Here is a 22,955-nt window from a genome sequence, read left to right as displayed (position 1 = left end):
TATACTGGCCCCCCGTGGGAATCGAACCCACAACCCTGGCGTTGCAAACGCCATGCTCTATCAACATCCCTGCCAGCCATTCCCTCATTTTACAAGTTGACCATTTTACCACCAAGAAGTACACTACACAAGTCTTAAAGACTAGGTAGTGAAGTGCTCTACAGAAGACTATGACAAACAGGGAGCCCATAAGGGTTGGAGAAGGAAACAGGCATTGAAGAAATTGTTCAAAGTTTATTGAGGCACTTGAGACCGGTTTTTAGAAGGCAGCAGAAAACATGTCAGTGTTTTGACAAGGCAACAGGAAATGGTTCAAAGTAATGTTGAGGGCCTGGTGTGTCGCTGAGACAATGGACGGTCACGTCTGGTTCAGCACTCTCCTTTACTCCTGATGTGAACGTGACGATTATGCTTCCTGGGAACACACACGGAGCAGAATTAAAAGACACGCACAAACACAGAACGAGACAGAGGCACAGACAGACAAGCACAGAACAAGACAAGTTGTTGAAAGCTTTAGTTGGTTACTTACATGTTTTCAGAGCACAGCGTGCATTCGTTACTGTAGGTGACGCCATCGGTTCCACACACTGGATCATATTGCTCGGTGCACCAGGGCAGGTTGTACTTGGAACAGTTAGGCTGTTGGACAAAAACCAGGTTATGTAATAAATAAATATGAGGTGTTGGTAATATAGTGTACTAGTATGACACCATATGAAGAGAACATGGATAACAGGGAACAAGCCATACATTTTCCACCCCTTCCACAGTGCACCTGGGGTGTATTCATTTCTCAGATTCTATTGCTAAACGTTTCACTCAAGCAAACAAATTGAAGCAAACGCAACACAAACAGGGAATTTGCCCAATAGAAATTCTCATTGGTTGAAAAACGTTTTACATTTAGAGTACACTGTTCGTTGCAAAACGTTTTGCAACAGAATCGGACTAATGAATACACCCCTGACTGTCATGTCAACTAGTTGTTGACCAGGAAGATACAGGTGTACTTGGTGAACAATTGAATTTTGTACAGAGTAAGACCCATACCAGTGTTCTACATTACTAACTACTGTTAATCCAGCACATAGGACAAAGTGTTTTATGAATGCGCATAGCCTTTCACTCCAAAAAAAGAAACGGTTTAGCCTGCTTACCTCTATGCTGCCGTCAGGGAGACTCGCTCCTCGTGCCAAAACTAAAATGGAGAAAGATGTCAAGTCTTAGACTAATTATGATTTAACGTCAGATTTGATTTCCAGCCGTTCTAATCTAAACGACAGATAGCGCATCTTTTCTCTAGTCGTAGATTTGCGCGGGCGCCAACAGAGGCAGTCCGGGGGTAGTATCGACTGTTTGTCTAAACTGCTCTTAGAAGTTAATGTTATTTAATAAAACTATTTGACTGCCACTTGAAACTAATTAAGTAAAATTGAACAACACTCACCGGCAACACAGAGGAGTGCGAGAGTCAGTCGTGTAAAGTTCCACATTCTCTCAGTAGTGAAGGGGCGTAGGCAGGTGACGTTGTGTGGCACCGGAGCCGTATTTATACCGTGTAGGTCTCCACCCCCTATTTATACCGTGTAGGTCTCCACCCCCTATTTATACCGTGTAGGTCTCCACCCCCTATTTATACCGTGTAGGACTCCACCCCCTATTTATACCGTGTAGGTCTCCACCCCCTATTTATACCATGTAGGTCTCCACCCCCTATTTATACCGTGTAGGTCTCCACCCCCTATTTATACCGTGTAGGTCTCCACCCCCTATTTATACCGTGTAGGTCTCCCCCCCCCCCCTATTTATACCGTGTAGGTCTCCACCCCCTATTTATACCGTGTAGGTCTCCACCCCCTATTTATACCGTGTAGGACTCCCCCCCCCCCCCCCTTATTTATACCGTGTAGGTCTCCACCCCCTATTTATACCGTGTAGGTCTCCCCCCCCCCTATTTATACCGTGTAGGTCTCCACCAAGCTTCTACCCCCAAGCCATAAGTCTCCTGAATAGCTAATCATGGCTACCCAGACTATTTGCCCCCCCACCCCATCTTTTTACGCTGATGCTACTCTGTTAATTATTTATGCATAGTCACTTTACCTCTACTCACATGTACATATTACATAATTTACGTCGACAAACCTGCGCCCCCGCACATTGACTCTGTACCAGTACCCCCTGTATATAGCCTCTCTACTGTTATTTCCCATTGACTCTGTACCGGTACCCCCCTGTATATAGCCTCCCTACTGTTATTTCCCATTGACTCTGTACCGGTACCCCCCTGTATATAGCCTCCCTACTGTTATTTCCCATTGACTCTGTACCAGTACCCCCTGTATATAGCCTCCCTACTGTTATTTCACATTGACTCTGTACCGGTACCCCCTGTATATAGCCTCCCTACTGTTATTTCCCATTGACTCTGTACCGGTACCCCCTGTATATAGCCTCCCTACTGTTATTTCACATTGACTCTGTACCGGTACCCCCTGTATATAGCCTCCCTACTGTTATTTCCCATTGACTCTGTACCGGTACCCCCCTGTATATAGCCTCCCTACTGTTATTTCCCATTGACTCTGTACCAGTAACCCCTGTATATAGCCTCCCTACTGTTATTTCACATTGACTCTGTACCGGTACCCCCTGTATATAGCCTCCCTACTGTTATTTCCCATTGACTCTGTACCGGTACCCCCTGTATATAGCCTCTCTACTGTTATTTCCCATTGACTCTGTACCGGTACCCCCTGTATATAGCCTCTCTACTGTTATTTCCCATTGACTCTGTACCGGTACCCCCCTGTATATAGCCTCTCTACTGTTATTTCACATTGACTCTGTACCGGTACCCCCTGTATATAACCTCCCTACTGTTATTTCACATTGACTCTGTACCGGTACCCCCTGTATATAGCCTCCCTACTGTTATTTCACATTGACTCTGTACCGGTACCCCCCTGTATATAGCCTCCCTACTGTTATTTCACATTGACTCTGTACCGGTACCCCCTGTATATAGCCTCCCTACTGTTATTTCCCATTGACTCTGTACCGGTACCCCCTGTATATAGCCTCCCTACTGTTATTTCACATTGACTCTGTACCGGTACCCCCTGTATATAGCCTCCCTACTGTTATTTTACTGCTGCTCTTTAATTGTTTGTTATTTTTATTTTTTACTGATATATTTTTTACTTAACTATTATTTTTCTTAAAACTGCATTGTTGGTTAAGGGCTTGTCAGTAAGCATTTCACTGTAAGGTCTACACTTGTTGTATTCCGCGCATGTGGCAAATAACATTTGATTTGATGTTGGCCATGTGTTCTGTATTCTAAGTGTTTGTATTATGTCGGCCATGTGTTCTGTATTCTAAGTGTTTGTATGATGTTGGCCATGTGTTCTGTATTCTAAGTGTTTGTATGATGTTGTTCATGTGTTCTGTATTCTAAGTGTTTGTATGATGTTGGCCATGTGTTCTGTATTCTAAGTGTTTGTATGATGTTGGCCATGTGTTCTGTATTCTAAGTGTTTGTATGATGTTGGCCATGTGTTCTGTATTCTAAGTGTTTGTATGATGTTGGCCATGTGTTCTGTATTCTAAGTGTTTGTATGATGTTGGCCATGTGTTCTGTATTCTAAGTGTTTGTATGATGTTGGCCATGTGTTCTGTATTCTAAGTGTTTGTATGATGTTGGCCATGTGTTCTGTATTCTAAGTGTTTGTATGATGTTGGCCATGTGTTCTGTATTCTAAGTGTTTGTATGATGTTGGCCATGTGTTCTGTATTCTAAGTGTTTGTATGATGTTGGCCATGTGTTCTGTATTCTAAGTGTTTGTATGATGTTGGCCATGTGTTCTGTATTCTAAGTGTTTGTATTATGTTGGCCATGTGTTCTGTATTCTAAGTGTTTGTATGATGTTGGCCATGTGTTCTGTATTCTAAGTGTTTGTATTATGTTGTTCATGTGTTCTGTATTCTAAGTGTTTTCTCCTGCTATTTTGTTTGCGATGTTTGATTATGTAAATTCTGCATTTCTTCAGTTTTTGAACAAGAATTAATAAAGTCAAAGTCGCTTTTAGATAATAGTAGCCTATAGGCCTAATATATATGAATATTGAAGCAGCTCAGATGGCTTAATACTAGGTTCAGTGCATTCGGAAAGTATTCAGACCCCTTGACTTTTTCCACATTTTGTTACGTTACAGCCTTATTCTAAAATGGATAAAATAGTTTCCCCCCCCCTCATTAATCTACACACAATACCCCATAATGACAAAGCAAAAAACTTGTATTTCTATTTTTTTCCAATTTATAAAGAAAAAAAAAAAAGAAATATCAATTTACATAAGTATTCAGACCCTTTACTCAGTACTTGTTGAAGCACCTTTGGCAGTGATTACAGCCTTGAGTCTTCTTGGGTATGACGCTACAAGCTTGGCACACCTGTATTTGGGGAGTTTCTCCCATTCTTCTCTGCAGATCCTCTCAAGCTCTGTCAGGTTGGATGGGGAGCGTCGCTGCACAGCTATTTTCAGTTCTCTCCAGAGATGTTCGATCAGGTTCAAGTCCGGGATCTGGCTGGGCCACTAAAGGACATTCAGAGACTTGTCCTGAAGCCACTCCTGCGTTGTCTTGGCTGTGTGCTTAGGGTCGTTGTCCTGTTGGAAGGTGAACCTTCGCCCCAGTCTGAGGTCCTGAGTGCTCTGGAGCAGGTTTTCATCAAGGATCTCTCTGTAATTTGCTCCGTTCATCTTTCCCTCAATCCTAACTAGTCTCCCAGTCCCTGCCGCTGAAAAACAGTCCCACAGCATGATGCTGCCACCACCATGCTTCACCGTAGGGATGGTATTGGCCAGGTGATGAGCGGTGCCTGCTTTCTTCCAGGCGTGACATTTGGCATTCAGGGCAAAGAGTTAAATCTTGGTTTCATCAGGCCAGAGAATCTTGTTTCTCACGGTCTGAGAGTCCTTTAAGTGCCTTTGGCAAACTCCGTTTGGCCACTCTACCATAAAGCTGCTATTTGATCCATTTTAGAATAAGGCTGTAACTTAACAAAATGTGGAAAAAATCAAGGGGTCTGAATACTTTACGAATGCACTGTGTATATATATGTGATGGGATGTATAGACATTATGGACAGTATATGGATATAATATATGGTATATCTGTAGAATACGTGGATAGAATAGTATATGTACAGCAATAGTTAAATGATGGCCTTGACTAGAATACAGTACATACATATGAAATGGGTAAAACAGGATGTAAACATTAAAGTGGCCAGTGTTCCATTATTAAAGTGACCAGTGATTCCATGTCTATGTATATGGGGCAGCAGCCTCTAAGGTGCAGGAATGAGTAACCGGGTGGTAGCCGGCTAGTGCCAGTGACTAGGTTCAGGGCAGGGTACTGGGTGGAGGCCGATTAGTGCCATTGACTAAGTTCAGGGCAGGGTACCGGGTGGTAGCCGGCTAGTGATGGCTATTTAACAGTCCGATGGCCTTGAGATAGAAGCTGTTTTCCAGTCTCTCGGTCCCAGCTGATTCACCTGTACTGACCTCTCCTTCTGGATGGTAGCGGGGTGAACAGGCAGTGGCTCGGGTGGCTGAGGTCCTTAATGATCTTCTTGGCCTTCCTTTGACACCTGGTGCTGTATATGTCCTGGAGGGCAGGCAATGTACCCCCGGTGATGCATTGGGCAGACTGTGATGTGGAAAATTGTCTTGGTAGGAAAACCCTCCCTCTTGGGTTCTCCTACCATTGTCTTCAGTTTCCCGCTCTCTACCGCTCCACCCACTCCCTTCGTCTCTCTACCGCTCCACCCACTCCCTTCGTCTCTCTACCGCTCCACCCACTCCCTTCGTCTCTCTACCGCTCCACCCACTCCCTTCGTCTCTCTACCGCTCCACCCACTCCCTTCGTCTCTCTACCGCTCCACCCACTCCCTTCGTCTCTCTACCGCTCCACCCACTCCCTTCGTCTCTCTACCGCTCCACCCACTCCCTTCGTCTCTCTACCGCTCCACCCACTCCCTTAGTCTCTCTACCGCTCCACCCACTCCCTTCGTCTCTCTACCGCTGCACCCACTCCGTTCGTCTCTCTACCGCTCCGCCCACTCCCTTCGTCTCTCTACCGCTCCGCCCACTCCCTTAGTCTCTCTACCGCTCCACCCACTCCCTTCGTCTCTCTACCGCTCCACCCACTCCCTTTGTCTCTCTACCGCTCCACCCACTCCCTTCGTCTCTCTACCGCTCAACCCACTCCCTTCGTCTCTCTACCGCTCCGCCCACTCCCTTCGTCTCTCTACCGCTCCACCCACTCCCTTCTGGACACAGACAAACTGGGAGTTTGGTGACATATGTGCTACTCCCCCTTCTCTCTCTCCCCCTCATTCTTTCACACTTCCTCTCCCCCTCTCTCCCTCCTCTTATTTCACCTTCCCCCCTCTTCTCCCCCTCTCAACCTGTTCTTCTCCTCCTCTCTTCCCCCTCTTCTCCCTCCTCCCAGCCTCCTGTTCTTTTGTGTCTTTTCACTTCCTGTTGTTAAGGATGAGGTCACAGGGATAAGGAGGAGATGGGAGTGTGTGTTTGTGTCACCTCATTGGCCCTTCTTTAGAAAGCAGACTAATGTGAGAAAAACCATCAGTCAAATCCCACACAGGACAGAGAGGAGGATCACACAGTTTGCTGTGTCATCACAGTGAGAGACAACGTCAAAACCGTTCAAGTTGTAAATGGTGGCCTCTTAATTTTAACAGCCTGTGACCAGCTTGACCAGCTTGATGCTGTGACCAGCCTGATAATATTAGACACATTTACTTCAGTATAATTTTATGATTTTGTCCTCATCACTTTGTGTCTCCTGATAAAGCTACTGTGTTTTATGATTAGTTGTGTTGTTGTTGTTTAGCTGCTATTGATGATTGATTATGTGTTGCCTACGGTGCTTCTTTGTTGCTGTCTATGGAAAGAAACAGTTATTTGGCCATAGATTAGAAAGTGTTAACTCAGTGAGAGTCTCTTTGGTAATGGGCTGTGAAAGAGAACAATGACTGGCTATTGAATCAGACTACTGGAATACTCTGGAATTCTTATCTTCACATTGCCGATAAACCTCATCATCCCTCAATAACTTCCAACGAAGACTGGGGGGTCAGCCTGATGAACCAAACTACTCAGTAATCTCCTCCATGAAGACTGGGGGTCAGCCTGATGAACCAAACTACTCAGTAATCTCCTCCACGAAGACTGGGGGGTCAGCCTGATGAACCAAACTACTCAGTAATCTCCTCCATGAAGACTGGGGGGTCAGCCTGATGAACCAAACTACTCAGTAATCTCCTCCATGAAGACTGGGGGTCAGCCTGATGAACCAAACTACTCAGTAATCTCCTCCATGAAGACTGGGGGTCAGCCTGATGAACCAAACTACTCAGTAATCTCCTCCACGAAGACTGGGGGATCAGCCTGATGAACCAAACTACTCAGTAATCTCCTCCATGAAGACTGGGGGATAAGCCTGATGAACCAAACTACTCAGTAATCTCCTCCATGAAGACTGGGGGATCAGCCTGATGAACCAAACTACTCAGTAATCTCCTCCATGAAGACTGGGGGATCAGCCTGATGAACCAAACTACTCAGTAATCTCCTCCATGAAGACTGGGGGATCAGCCTGATGAACCAAACTACTCAGTAATCTCCTCCATGAAGACTGGGGGTCAGCCTGATGAACCAAACTACTCAGTAATCTCCTCCATGAAGACTGGGGGATCAGCCTGATGAACCAAACTACATTTACATTTACATTTACGTCATTTAGCAGACGCTCTTATCCAGAGCGACTTACAAATAGGTGCATTCACCTTATAGCCAGTGGGATCACCACTTTACAATGTTTTCTTTTTTCTTTTATTTTGATTTTTTTGGGTTGGGGTTTGGGTTGGGGTTGGGGTAAGGGGGGGGGGGGTAGAAGGATTACTTTATCCTATCCCAGGTATTCCTTAAAGAGGTGGGGTTTCAAATGTCTCCGGAAGGTGGTAAGTGACTCCGCTGTCCTGGCGTCGTGAGGGAGCTTGTTCCACCATTGGGGTGCCAGAGCAGCGAACAGTTTTGACTGGGCTGAGCGGGAACTATGCTTCCGCAGAGGAAGGGGAGCCAGCAGGCCAGAGGTGGATGAACGCAATGCCCTCGTTTGGATGTAGGGACTGATCAGAGCCTGAAGGTACAGAGGTGCCGATCCCCTCACAGCTCCATAGGCAAGCACCATGGTCTTGTAACAGATGCGAGCTTCAACTGGAAGCCAGTGGAGTGTGCGGAGGAGCGGGGTGACGTGAGAGAACTTGGGAAGGTTGAACACCAGACGGGCTGCGGCATTCTGGATGAGTTATAGGGGTTTAATGGCACAGGCAGGGAGCCCAGCCAACAGCGAGTTGCAGTAATCCAGACGGGAGATGACAAGTGCCTGGATTAGGACCTGTGCCGCTTCCTGTGTAAGGCAGGGTCGTACTCTCCGAATGTTGTAGAGCATGAACCTGCAGGATCGGGTCACCGCCTTGATGTTAGCGGAGAACGACAGGGTGTTGTCCAGGGTCACGCCAAGGCTCTTCGCACTCTGGGAGGAGGACACAATGGAGTTGTCAACCGTGATGGCGAGATCATGGAACGGGCAGTCCTTCCCCGGGAGGAAGAGCAGCTCCGTCTTGCCAAGGTTCAGCTTGAGGTGGTGATCCGTCATCTATACTGATATGTCTGCCAGACATGCAGAGATGCGATTCGCCACCTGGTTATCAGAAGGGGGAAAGGAGAAGATTAGTTGTGTGTCGTCAGCGTAGCAATGATAGGAGAGGCCATGTGAGGATATGACAGAGCCAAGTGACTTGGTGTATAGGGAGAATAGGAGAGGGCCTAGAACTGAGCCCTGGGGGACACCAGTGGTGAGAGCACGTGGTGCGGAGACAGCTTCTCGCCACGCCACTTGGTAGGAGCGACCGGTCAGGTAGGACGCGATCCAGGAGTGAGCCGCGCCGGAGATGCCCAGCTCGGAGAGGGTGGAGAGGAGGATCTGATGGTTCACAGTATCAAAGGCAGCAGACAGGTCTAGAAGGACAAGAGCAGAGGAGAGAGAGTTAGCTTTAGCAGTGCGGAGAGCCTCCGTGACACAGAGAAGAGCAGTCTCAGTTGAATGACCAGTCCTGAAACCTGACTGGTTTGGATCAAGAAGGTCATTCTGAGAGAGATAGCAAGAGAGTTGGCTAAAGACGGCACGCTCAATAGTTTTGGAAAGAAAAGAAAGAAGGGATACTGGTCTGTAGTTGTTGACATCAGTGGGATCGAGTGTTGGTTTTTTGAGAAGGGGTGCAACTCTCGCTCTCTTGAAGACGGAAGGGACATAGCCAGCGGTCAAGGATGAGTTGATCAGCGAGGTGAGGTAGGGGAGAAGGTCACCGGAGATGGTCTGGAAAAGAGAGGAGGGGATGGGGTCAAGCGGGCAGGTTGTTGGGCGGCCTGCAGTCACAAGTCGCAAGATTTTATCTGGAGAGAGAGGGGAGAAAGAAGTCAAAGCATAGGGTAGGGCAGTGTGAGCAGGACCAGCAGTGTCATTAGACTTAACAAACGAGGATCGGATGTCGTCAACCTTCTTTTCAAAGTGGTTGATGAAGTCATCCACAGAGAGAGAGGAGGGGGGGGGGATTCAGCAGGGAGGAGAATGTGGCAAAGAGCTTCCTAGGGTTAGAGGCAGATGCTTGGAATTTAGAGTGGTAGAAAGTGGCCTTAGCAGCAGAAACAGATGAAGAAAATGTAGAGAGGAGGGAGTGAAAAGATGCCAGGTCGGCAGGGAGTTTAGTTTTCTTCCATTTCCACTCCGCTGCCCGGAGCTCTGTTCTGTGAGCTCGCAATGAGTCATCAAGCCACGGAGCTGGAGGGGAGGACCGAGCCGGCCGGGAGGATAGGGGACACAGAGAGTCAAAGGATGCAGAAAGGGAGGAGAGGAGGGTTGAGGAGGCAGAATCAGGAGATTGGAGGGAGAAGGATTGAGCAGAGGGAAGAGATGATAGGATGGAAGAGGAGAGAGTAGTGGGAGAGAGAGAGCGAAGGTTGCGGCGGCGCATTACCATCTGTGTAGGGGCAGAGTGAGTAGTGTTGGAGGAGAGCGAGAGAGAAAAGGATACAAAGTAGTGGTCGGAGACATGGAGGGGAGTTGCAGTGAGATTAGTAGAAGAGCAGCATCTAGTAAAGATGAGGTCAAGCGTATTGCCTGCCTTGTGAGTAGGGGGGGACGGTGAGAGGGTGAGGTCAAAAGAGGAGAGGAGTGGAAAGAAGGAGGCAGAGAGAAATGAGTCAAATGTAGACGTAGGGAGGTTGAAATCCCCCAGAACTGTGAGGGGTGAGCCATCCTCAGGAAAGGAACTTATCAAGGCGTCAAGCTCATTGATGAACTCACCAAGGGAACCTGGAGGGCGATAGATGACAAGGATATTAAGCTTAAATGGGCTAGTGACTGTGACAGCATGGAATTCAAATGAGGAGATAGACAGATGGGTTAGGGGAAAAATTGAGAATGTCCACTTGGGAGAGATGAGGATTCCTGTGCCACCACCCCTCTGACCAGATGCTCTCGGGGTATGCGAGAACACATGGTCAGACGAGGAGAGAGCAGTAGGAGTAGCAGTGTTTTCAGTGGTAATCCATGTTTCCATCAGCGCCAGGAAGTCGAGGGACTGGAGTGTAGCATAGGCTGGGTTGAAGTCAGCCTTGTTGGCAGCAGAACGGCAGTTCCAGAGGCTGCCTGAGACCTGGAACTCCAGGTGTGGGGTGCGTGCAGGGACCACCAGGTTAGAGAGGCAGCAGCCACGCGGTGTGAGGCGTTTGTGTAGCCTGTGCGGAGAGGAGAGAACAGGGATAGGCAGAGGCATAGTTGACAGGCTGTAGCAAATGGCTACAATAATGCAGAGGAGATCGGAATGAAATGAACTAAACATCTGGGAAAGGAGAGAGTAAAAAAACAAAACTCCCAAATATAACTCTCCCAACTTCACCTCAGAAACTATAATTGTTTCACTGAACCACCCGAATAAAACTCTCCCAACTTCCACTTTAGAAATTAGAATTGTTGTGAACTACAGCGGTTCAATGTTTCAAGGAATAGACTCAACTTACTTTATTCAGCTAGCTAACTATGACGCTATAGCTAACTAGCATGCTAGCATCCAATAACACACAGTTTAGCACCAATACTTGGTTACAACAAACTACCAATAGTGTGTTAACACACTAAACAGATAATTCGTGTCCGTGTCTAGTTCCTTTCATAACGCAGCAATAATTAAACGTTGGCTAGCTAGCACAAATATATTGTATTTAGCTGCTACAGTACAGCTAGCTGGTCGTGTTGGCTAGCTAGCAATGGCTGCTGTGTTGACTTTGTTTGAATAACGGCGGCGCTGCGAACAAATGTAGCTGGCTAAAAGGATATTTAGTTGCTACCGTTGCTAATAGCTACTCGCCAGCTAGTCCAGGAGGTGAGTTAGCTAGCTAGCTAGCTTCGTGCTACACCCGGCACCGCCGAATACAATGCTAACCTACAATAACTACCCACAACAGCCCACGATGCCTACCTATAATACCTAATAATATACAGCCCACGATGCCTACCTATAATACCTATCTACAATCTAAATACATAGTTTAAGCCTTACTCGACAAAGCCCAAGCTATGTATAAAGCCAAACTTACCCGACGCCAGCTGTCTGGGTGGCAGACTGCAATCAGTAGCTGTAATTAAGTACAGCAGCCACCAACCACCTAACGTTAATGCCTCGGATAATGAGGTTAGAAAAACAGCTGAATGGTAGGTAGCTAGCTGGCCCAATTACAGGTACTCTTAAGCGTGAAATAACATTGGAAACAGCTATCCACAGTTGCTAAAAGTTACCAGTAGCTACCCGCTAGCTAGCTAGCTTTGTTGGTCCAGGTAGTGGGTTAGCTAGCCTCGTGCTAGCCTCGTGCTTCGCCGGGCTCCGCCGAATACAATACTTACCTACAATAATTACCTACAATAACCTACAATAACTACCTAAGTAAACTACCTACAATGCCTAACTACAATACCTACCTACAATCTAAATACATGGTTTAAGCTTTACTCAACACCATATAAGAAGCCAAGCTTACCTCCTGCTAGAGAAAACACAACCTCTCCCGACCAGGAACACAAGACTCCAAACTACTCAGTAATCTCCTCCATGAAGACTGGGGGTCAGCCTGATGAACCAAACTACTCAGTAATCTCCTCCATGAAGACTGGGGGATCAGCCTGATGAACCACACTACTCAGTAATCTCCTCCATGAAGACTGGGGGATCAGCCTGATGAACCAAACTACTCAGTAATCTCCTCCATGAAGACTGGGGGGTCAGCCTGATGAACCAAACTACTCAGTAATCTCCTCCATGAAGACTGGGGGTCAGCCTGATGAACCAAACTACTCAGTAATCTCCTCCATGAAGACTGGGGGATCAGCCTGATGAACCACACTACTCAGTAATCTCCTCCATGAAGACTGGGGGATCAGCCTGATGAACCAAACTACTCAGTAATCTCCTCCATGAAGACTGGGGGATCAGCCTGATGAACCAAACTACTCAGTAATCTCCTCCATGAAGACTGGGGGATCAGCCTGATGAACCAAACTACTCAGTAATCTCCTCCATGAAGACTGGGGGTCAGCCTGATGAACCAAACTACTCAGTCATCTCCTCCATATAGCCCAACTCTCACACACACACATCCACACATGCACACACACACACTTACAAAAAAAAGTTTTGCGATTGCTGATCGGTTCATTTGTACATTTATGATTAATGGGTTTTGTTATCTGTTTTAACCAACCTTTTAATATTTTTTCTTTTAATTTTTTTATTTTTTAAACTTATGTATTGTATATTGTTTTTTTGTGGTGTGGTTTCATTATAAGCCCTTCGGCTTCCAACCAGCACACCTCTTTTAATAATTTTTAAAACATCTGTATTGTTGTTTATCACTTATTTTCTTTGGCGCAAATAAATTAAACCTTAAACTGAACCTAAAATTAGGCAACAACAAAGAATAGACACACACACTAGTGGTGTGCGGGTCAGCTGTTCGTTCACCCGCACTATCAGCAATTGCCAATAACCCATCCGCAACGCCCGACTATACAAGATAACGTGAAACTCGGATGGCCGCAGCCGATCCTAGAAGGCGCTGCATGGTCAATCTGTCTTCTGCATTGGCGGTGATACGGCCTCTGCAGAAGTCAGGGTATTCATACTTCTTGCGCTTTGTGGAACAGCACAGAGCTGTTGAGCAGTGCTGTTGTGAAGGAAGTTGGCAAGGAAGTGAGTTTGTGTTTATACAGGACCTACCGTCAACCAATCATGGCAATGCAAAGCTATACAGAGCCCTCCACATTGTTACAACATTTGGGAGGCGCACTGCAGATGTGGTAAGGAGCTCAATTTGGCCTCTGCGTGCCCCAGAGGCTCCGTAATTGTGTCACACCCTCCTCTGACCACATTTTTGGATCAAGCATAAGCTGGCTTTAACCCGCTAAAATAAAAATTAAATAGCGCTGTAGGCTACAGTCAGAGATGCTGGAACGATTTTTTGACAGGGTGTGCCTGATTTCGATATGTTTCTGCTTACAATTTCCAACATTTTGGTAGGTTATTTGTTAGTCAACTTGTCTATAATTAGATACATGCAGCTTCTCTTCTGCCATTATATGTTGCCCTAGAAGACTAAAGAAAACCTTGTTCACCAGAAGAATTTCATGAACGATAGAATGAATGCTTCAATCCATACTGAACCAAAATATAAAGGTAACATGTAAAATGTTGGTCCCATGTTTCATGAGATGAAATAAAAGATCCCAGAAATGTTCCATGTGCACAAAAATCGTATTTCTATTTTATTTCGTCATTCAGACTACCTCAGTCAGTACAAGTTTAATAAATGTCAACTGCTTCAGTGGAATTCCAGACTAACTCGTCATTAGCAGTAGATAAGATCCCCAAATGTGGGATTTACCCCCCAGAGCATCTGTAAATTGCTCTGGCCCTGGAGCTAGCAAGTGAAGGAATTCCCTGAGCCGTCCCGACTACGGTCTGGAGGCAAGGCAGGAAAGGTAATACTGGGGACTTAACCACCACCATAGTCCCAGAAAAGGAAGAGTATGAAATAAAACTTAACAAAACTACAAGAGAGAGAAATTTGCTTAGAGCTCCCAGCACAATAACGCTCAGCGAATACTACAAGAACAGAATCATTTTATAAAGGTTTACGTATCCAAAAGGAGCCGTCCATAAGGAAAGGAGACGCTGGTGCTGAATCACTGCTCTATGGACCTACTGCTACTCATCATTGACCATTCCTCTAAAGAGCTTGCTACTTTAAAACAAGCTACCAATGACTGCAAAATGGACATTGAGCAGACATATAATCAAGAAGAAGTGGACAGACTCCAGCAGAAGATCAAAACCAAGATCGATAACCTCCAAGCCGATCTACTGAAGTTCAACCTGGGAAAGTTCAAGCAAAACACAGTCGACTACAAGGAGCAGAACTTCTACACCTGGTTGTCTGAGAAACCCAAGCACTTGCAGACGACATCCCACACAACAGGCCAACGCATCAGAATCCGGTGAATCCTCTACCTCAGCGATGTCTTCTCCATCCTCCAGATCCAGAAATACTTTTTTGGGCCCCCTGCCCCTCCGACGCTCCAAACGTACCCATGCCAAAGACAAAGACGCACAAGGAGAGGTACAAGAGGTCGGTGGAAGGAGGTGAACGAAGATACCCAAAGCAACAATGCCCCCCGAGAGAATGTCGTTTTTAACCTATCAGATAAAAAGTTTTGTAGTGAACAAATTGATGTTTTAAGCAAAGGGTTATCCTTTGTAACGTATACAGTCACAAATCCTTTTCAAGTTATCATTTAACTATTTAAGTTTTTACGTAATATCAATTGAAAGGTTTCTTTAGCTTGATAAAGCCATAGAGGATACCTTGATACCTGGCTTGATAAAGCTATAGAGGATACCCCGATACCTGGCTTGATGAAGCTGTAGAGGATACCCCGATACCTGGCTTGATAAAGCTGTAGAGGATACCCTGATACCTGGCTTGATAAAGCTGTAGAGGATACCCTGATACCTGGCTTGATGAAGCTGTAGAGGATACCCTGATACCTGGCTTGATAAAGCTGTAGAGGATACCCTGATACCTGGCTTGGTGAAGCTGTAGAGGATACCCTGATACCTGGCTTGATAAAGCTATAGAGGATACCCCGATACCTGGCTTGATAAAGCTGTAGAGGATACCCTGATACCTGGCTTGATGAAGCTGTAGAGGATACCCCGATACCTGGCTTGATAAAGCTCCAAAACAAGTTAAACGCTTGAACAGAAGCCAGTTACTTAATAAATCCCATCAAAACAGAACAAACTGTTTTCTGTAAACTATATACTTACTTTCGATGATAGCCATAATGGCATCAAGTCTATCGTCAATAAACACTGGCACAGGTTATCATCAGACTCCTCTTTAAATTCTGCCTTCCAGAATCCACATTTATTCACCTATAAACAATCAAGAAATGTATCAAACATATTGGTTAAATATGATGTGGTCAGAGAGAGAGAAGAGACATTCATAAAGGATGCTTCCCATGTAGATCATGCCCAGCGTCGTCCGGGTTTGGCCGGTGTAGGCCGTCATTGTAAATAAGAATTTGTTCTTAACTTAATTGCCTAGTTAAATAAAACTTTTTAAAAAACAATTGTAGGCCCTCAGACTTCTAGGACCTATGAGATAAAGTAATGTATAACTGGCACTACTAAAGAAGTTATTTATATTTTACAGTGTTCTTGTAATAAGATTTATATCAGAAAAACATTCCACGCCTTGAAAGTACATTTTAGTCATTTAGCAGACGCTCTTATCCAGAGCAACTTACAGTTAGTGAGTGCATACATTTTCATACTGGCCCCACGTGGGAATCGAACCCACAACCCTGGCGTTGCAAACGCCCATGCTCTACCAACTGAGCTACAGAGGCCCTTGGAGTACACCTTGGATAACATAAATCCACTATTACACGTCAAGATATCACCTCGCCAGTACCAAGACACTTTATAGAACAACATCATTCTATTAATGAATTGCGTTCCGTCGGGATCGAAAAGTTCATCCACCACATAAAGGGAGTAACTATGACAACAAATGACTCTAAAGAGAAGCCATGTGGATATATACATTAAATTCCATATCCCCATATGTTTTAAATAAAATAATTAGATTTCACCTCCTTCCTAAAGGTGTCAGGCTGTGCCTGATGTCCTTTGTGGTGGGCTATCTCATGAATTGATATGACGTATTTAGGTGAGCAGACACCTGGGGCAGGTGGTGGGCTATCTCATGAATTGATATGACGTATTTAGGTGAGCAGACACCTGGGGCAGGTGGTGGGCTATCTCATGAATTGATATGACGTATTTAGGTGAGCAGACACCTGGGGCAGGTGATTCGTGCCCACTCCCATACCCTATAAATCTGTATGTCTTTGTGACTAACTTGTATACAAGGTAGACCAGAGAAGCCACATCCCTGATTGGCTGATTAGAAGCACCTGCTGCTCATAAGTTGTTCAAATGCTGTTCTGAATTAAAAGAAAATTGAAAACCTACACACCGATTGTCGTGCCATTCATCCACCGCCATCACCTCATGTTTCAGCATGATAATGCACGGCCCCATGTCGCAAGGATTTGTACACAATTCCTGGAAGCTGAAAATGTCCCAGTTCTTCCATGGCCTGCATACTTACCAGACGTCACCCTTTGAGCATGTTTGGGATGCTCTGGATCGACGTGTATGACAGCGTGTTCCAGTTCCCACCAATATCCAGCAACTTCACACAGCCATTGAAGAGGAGTGGGACAACATTCCACAGGCCACAATCAACAGCCTGATCAACTCTATGCGAAGGAGATGTGTCGCACTGCATGAGTCAGATGGTGGTCACCCGATACTGACTGGTTTTCTGATCCATGCCCCTACCTTTTTTTTAAAGGTACAGTTGAAGTCGGAAGTTTACATACACCTTAGCCAAAAACATTTAAACTAAGTTTTTCACAATTCCTGACATTTAATCCTAGTAAAAATTCCCTGTCTTAGGTCAGTTAGGATCACCACTTTATTTTAAGAATGTGAAATGTCAGAATAATAGTAGAGAGAATGATTTATTTCAGCTTTTATTTCTTTCATCACATTCCCAGTGGGTCAGAAGTTTACATACACTCAATTAGTATTTGGTAGCATTGCCTTTAAATTGTTTAACTTGGGTCAAATGTTTCGGGTAGCCTTCCACAAGCTTCCCACAATAAGTTGGGTAAATTTTGGCCCATTCCTCCTGACAGAGCTGGTGTAACTGAGTCAGGTTTGTAGGCCTCCTTGCTCGCACACGCTCAGGGCTTTGTGATGGCCACTCCAATACCTTGACTTTGTTATCCTTAAGCCATTTTGCCACAACTTTGGAAGTATGCTTGGGGTCATTGTCCATTTGGAAGACCCATTTACGACCAAGCTTTAACTTCCAGACTGATGTCTTGAGATGTTGCTTCAATATATCCACATAATTTTCCTTCCTCATGATGCCATCTATTTTGTGAAGTGCACCAGACCCTCCTGCAGCAAAGCACCCCCACAGCATGATGCTAACACCGCCGTGCTTCACGGTTGGGATGGTGTTCTTCGGCTTGCAAGCGTTCCCCTTTTTCCTTCAAACATAACGATGGTCATTATGGCCAAACAGTTCTATTTTTGTTTCATCAGACCAGAGGACATTTCTCCAAAAAGTACGATCTTAGTCCCCATGTACAGTTGCAAACCGTAGTCTGGCTTTTTTATGGCGGTTTTGGAACAGTGGCATCTTCCTTGCTGAGCGGCCTTTCAGGTTATGTCGATATAGGACTCATTTTACTGTGGATATAGATACTTTTGTACCTGTTTCCTCCAGCATCTTCACAAGGTCCTTTCTGTTGTTCTGGGATTGATTTGCACTTTTCGCACCAAAGTACGTTCATCTCTAGGAGACAGAACGCGTCTCCTTCCTGAGCGGTATGATGGCTGCGTGGTCCCATGGTGTTTATACTTGCATACTATTGTTTGTACAGATGAACGTGGTACCTTCAGGCGTTTGGAAATTGCTCCCAAGGATGAACCAGACTTGTGGAGGTCTACAAATTCTTGACTGATTTCTTTTGATTTTCCCATGATGTCAAGCAAAGAGGCACTGAGTTTGAAGGTAGGCCTTGAAATACATCCACAGGTACACCTCCAATTACATTTACATTTAAGTCATTTAGCAGACGCTCTTATCCAGAGCGACTTACAAATTGGTGCATTCAACTTAGCATAGCCAGTGGGACAACCACCCTTCTTTTTTTTTATGGGGTGGTGGGGGGGGGTAGAAGGATTACTGTTATACTATTCCAGGTATTCCTTAAAGAGGTAGGGTTTCAAGTGTCTCCGGAAGGTGGTCAGTGACTCTGCTGTCCTGGCGTCGTGGGGGAGCTTGTTCCACCATTGGGGTGCCAGAGCAGCGAATAGCTTTGACTGGGCTGAGCGGGAACTGTGCTTCCATAGCGGTAGGGGAGCTAGCAGGCCAGAAGTGGATGAACGCAGTGCCCTTGTTTGGGTGTAGGGTCTGATCAAAGCCTGAAGGTAAGGAGGTTCCGTTCCCCTAACAGCTCCGTAGGCAAGCACCATGGTTTTGTAGTAGATGCGATCTTCAACTGGAAGCCAGTGGAGTGTGCGGAGGAGCGGGGTGACATGAGAGAACGTGGGAAGGTTGAACACCAGATGGGCTGCAGCGTTCTGGATGAGTTGTAGGGGTTTAATGGCACAGGCAGGGAGCCCAGCCAACAGCGAGTTGCAGTAATCCAGACGGGAGATGACAAGTGCCTGGATTAGGACCTGTGCCGCTTTCTGTGTACTCTGCGAATGTTGTAGAGCATGAACCTGCAGGATCGGGTCACAGCTTTGATGTTAGCGGAGAACGACAGGGTGTTGTCCAGGGTCACGCCAAGGTTCTTTGCACTCTGGGAGGAGGACACAATGGAGTTGTCAACCGTGATGGCGAGATCATGGAGTGGGCAGTCCTTCCCCGGGAGGAAGAGCAGCTCCGTCTTGCCGAGGTTCAGCTTGAGGTGGTGATCCGACATCCACACTGATATGTCTGCCAGACATGCAGAGATGCAATTCGCCACCTGGTTATCAGAAGGTGGAAAGGAGAAAATGAATTGTGTGTCGTCTGCGTAGCAATGATAGGAGAGACCATGTGAGGATATGACAGAGCCAAGTGACTTGGTGTATAGAGAGAATAGGAGAGGGCCTAGAACTGAGCCCTGGGGGACACCAGTGGTGAGAGCACGTGGTGCGGAGACAGATTCTCGCCACGCCACCTGGTAGGAGCGACCGGTCAGGTAGGACGCAATCCAAGAGTGATCAGTGCCGGAGATGCCCAACTCGGAGAGGGTGGAGAGGAGGATCTGATGGTTCACATTATCAAAGGCAGCAGACAGGTCTAGAAGGACAAGAGCAGAGGAGAGAGAGTTAGCTTTAGCAGTGCGGAGAGCCTCCGTGACACAGAGAAGAGCAGTCTCAGTTGAATGACCAGTCTTGAAACCTGACTGGTTTGGATCAAGAAGGTCATTCTGAGAGAGATAGCAGGAGAGTTGACTAGAGACTCAAGAGTTTTGGAGAGAAAAGAAAGAAGGGATACTGGTCTGTAGTTGTTGACATCGGAGGGATTGAGTGTAGGTTTTTTGAGGAGGGGTGCAACTCTCGCTCTCTTGAAGACGGAAGGGACATAGCCAGCGGTCAAGGATGAGTTGATGAGCGAGGTGAGGTAGGGGAGAAGGTCACCCCAATAGAATCCCCATACTTTATTAAAGACAGCGTCTCCATCCTAGAGGGGGAGATCAATCATTTCCAGGCCCAGGGACACATACTAGTCTGTGGTGACCTACTTTATCACAGACCTCAACCCAGAGTCTCGTTCACAGTCAGCCCACTGACACCCCTATCAGATCACAGCAAAATCACAGCCTTCTTGAACAGAGCAATACTCAATCATGAGGCATCAAAGCCGAATAAACTGCATAATATTAAGAAACACTATAGATGGAAGGAAAATAGTGTCGAAACCTACCAAAAAACTATTGGGAAAAAAAAAACCTATTAATTTCAGCTTCCCTATCAAATATAAAAATGTCAAGACAGCCAACAGTTAACAACAATGAAAAATGGTTTGATGTAGAATGCAAAAACCTATCCAACCAAAAACATAGAGACCCAGAAAACCTGAGCCTACGCCTGTCCTGACCTGGCATCTTTTCACTCCCTCCTCTCTACATTTTCATCCTCTGTTTCTGCTGCTAAAGCCACTTTCTACCACTCTAAATTCCCCCCCCCCCCCCCCTCCTCCCTGTTTGTGGATGACTTCGTCAACCATTTTGAAGAGAAGGTTGATGACATCCGATCCTCGTTTGTTAAGTCAAATGACACTGCTGGTCCTGCTCACACTGCCCTACCCTATGCTTTGACTTCTTTCTCCCCTCTCTCTCCAGATGAAATCTTGCGACTTGTGACGGCCGGCCGCCCAACAACCTGCCCGCCTGACCCAATCCCCTCCTCTCTTCTCCAGACCATTTCCGGAGACCTTCTCCCTTACCTCACCTCGCTCATCAACTCATCCTTGACCGGTGGCTATGTCCCTTCCGCCTTCAAGAGAGCGAGAGTTGCACCCCTTCTCAAAAAACCTACACTCGATCCCTCTGATGTCAACAACTACAGACCAGTATCCCTTCTTTCTTTTCTCTCCAAAACTCTTGAGCGTGCCGTCTTTAACCAACTCTCTTGCTATCTCTCTCAGAATGACCTTCTTGATCCAAACCAGTCAGGTTTCAAGACTGGTCGTTCAACTGACACTGCTCTTCTCTGTGTCACGGAGGCTCTCCGCACTGCTAAAGCTAACTCTCTCTCCTCTGCTCTTGTCCTTCTAGACCTGTCTGCTGCCTTTGATACTGTGAACCATCAGATCCTCCTCTCCACCCTCTCCGAGTTGGGCATCTCAGGCGCGGCTCACTCCTGGATTGCGTCCTACCTGACAGGTCGCTCCTACTAAGTGGCGTGGCGAGAATCTGTCTCCGCACCACGTGCTCTCACCACTGGTGTCAGTTCTAGGCCCTCTCCTATTCTCGCTATACACCAAGTCACTTGGCTCTGTCATATCCTCACATGGTCTCTCCTATCATTGCTACGCAGACGACACACAATTCATTTTCTCTTTTCCACCTTCTGATAACCAGGTGGCGAATCGCATCTCTGCATGTCTGGCAGACATATCAGTGTGGATGTCGGATCACCACTTCAAGCTGAACCTCGGCAAGACGGAGCTGCTCTTCCTCCCGGGGAAGGACTGCCCATTCCATGATCTCGCCATCACGGTTGACAACTCCGTTGTGTCCTCCTCCCAGAGTGCAAAAAGCCTTGGCGTGACCCTGGACAACACCCTGTCATTCTCCGCTAACATCAAGGCGGTGACCCGATCCTGCAGGTTCATGCTCTACAACATTCGGAGAGTACGACCCTGCCTTACACAGGAAGCGGCACAGGTCCTAATCCAGGCACTTGTCATCTCCCGTCTGGATTACTGCAACTCGCTGTTGGCTGGGCTCCCTGCCTGTGCCATTAAACCCCTACAACTCATCCAGAATGCCACAGCCCGTCTGGTGTTCAACCTTCCCAAGTTCTCTCACATCACCCCGCTCCTCCGCACACTCCACTGGCTTCCAGTTGAAGCTCGCATCTGCTACAAGACCATGGTGCTTGCCTACGGAGCTGTGAGGGGAACGGCACCTCTGTACCTTCAGGCTCTGATCAGTCCCTACACCCAAACGAGGGCATTGCGTTCATCCACCTCTTGCCTGCTGGCCCCCCTACCTCTGCGGAAGCACAGTTCCCGCTCAGCCCAGTCAAAACTGTTCGCTGCTCTGTCACCCCAATGGTGGAACAAGCTCCCTCACGACGCCAGGACAGCGGAGTCACTCACCACCTTCCGGAGACACTTGAAATCCCACCTCTTTAAGGAATACCTGGGATAGGATAAAGTAATCCTTCTATCCCCCCTTACCCCACAAAAAAAAAAAAAAAAAACATATTGTAAAGTGGTTATCCCACTGGCTATAAGGTGAATGCACCAATTTGTAAGTCGCTCTGGATAAGAGCGTCGGCTAAATGACGTAAATGTAAATGTTGTGTTACAGCCTGAATTCTAAGCCACTCAAGGACTTTCACATTCTTGTTCTGAATAATTCAAGCGTTGCTTTGGCTATATGCTTGGGGGCATTGTTCTGTTGAAACGTAAATCTTCGGGGCAGTCTAAGGTCGTTTGCACTCTGAAGCAGGTTCCCATCAAGGATTTGCCTGCATTTGGCTCCATTCATTGTTCCCTCTATCCTTACCAGTCTCCCAGTCCCTGCCGCTGAAAAGCATCCCCATAGCATGATGCTGCCACCACCATGCTTCACAGTAGGGATAGGAGTTAGATGGGTGATGAGCTGTGCCTGGTTCTCCAGAAATAGCGCTTTGCATTCAGGCCAAATAATTCCATTTTGTCTCATCAGACCACAGAATCTTCTGCCTTATGATCGGAGTCTTTCACTTGCCTTTTTGCTAACTCCAGGCGTGCTGTCATGTGCCTTTTTCTCAGGAGTGGCTTCCATCTGGCCACTCTCCCTTAAAGCCCAGATTGGTGAAGTGCTGTAGAGACTGTTGTCCTTCTGGCAGGTTCTCCCATCTCAGCCAAGGAACTCTGTAGTTCTGTCAGAGT

General features: G+C 46.5%; 1 protein-coding gene across 1 annotated transcript; it reads right to left on the bottom strand.

The window, feature by feature from the left end:
- Positions 1–219: 219 nt before the first annotated feature.
- LOC311123799 (trypsin inhibitor ClTI-1-like) lies at positions 220–1,531 on the bottom strand. Its single transcript, XM_084198032.1, has 4 exons — positions 1,451–1,531; positions 1,161–1,201; positions 533–642; positions 220–415 (listed from the first exon to the last, which is right to left on the bottom strand). Exons 1-4 carry the CDS (start codon positions 1,494–1,496, stop codon positions 370–372), a joined length of 243 nt encoding a protein of 80 aa, XP_084054158.1. The 5' UTR covers positions 1,497–1,531; the 3' UTR covers positions 220–369.
- Between the last annotated feature and the right edge of the window lie 21,424 nt (positions 1,532–22,955).

Source organism: Coregonus lavaretus (genome assembly GCF_964263955.1).
Source record: "Coregonus lavaretus genome assembly, contig: HAP1_SCAFFOLD_800, whole genome shotgun sequence".
Lineage (NCBI taxonomy): Eukaryota > Metazoa > Chordata > Actinopteri > Salmoniformes > Salmonidae > Coregonus > Coregonus lavaretus.
The sequence above is the reverse complement of the archived record's forward strand: the minus strand, read 5'-3'. Positions and strand labels throughout refer to the sequence as shown.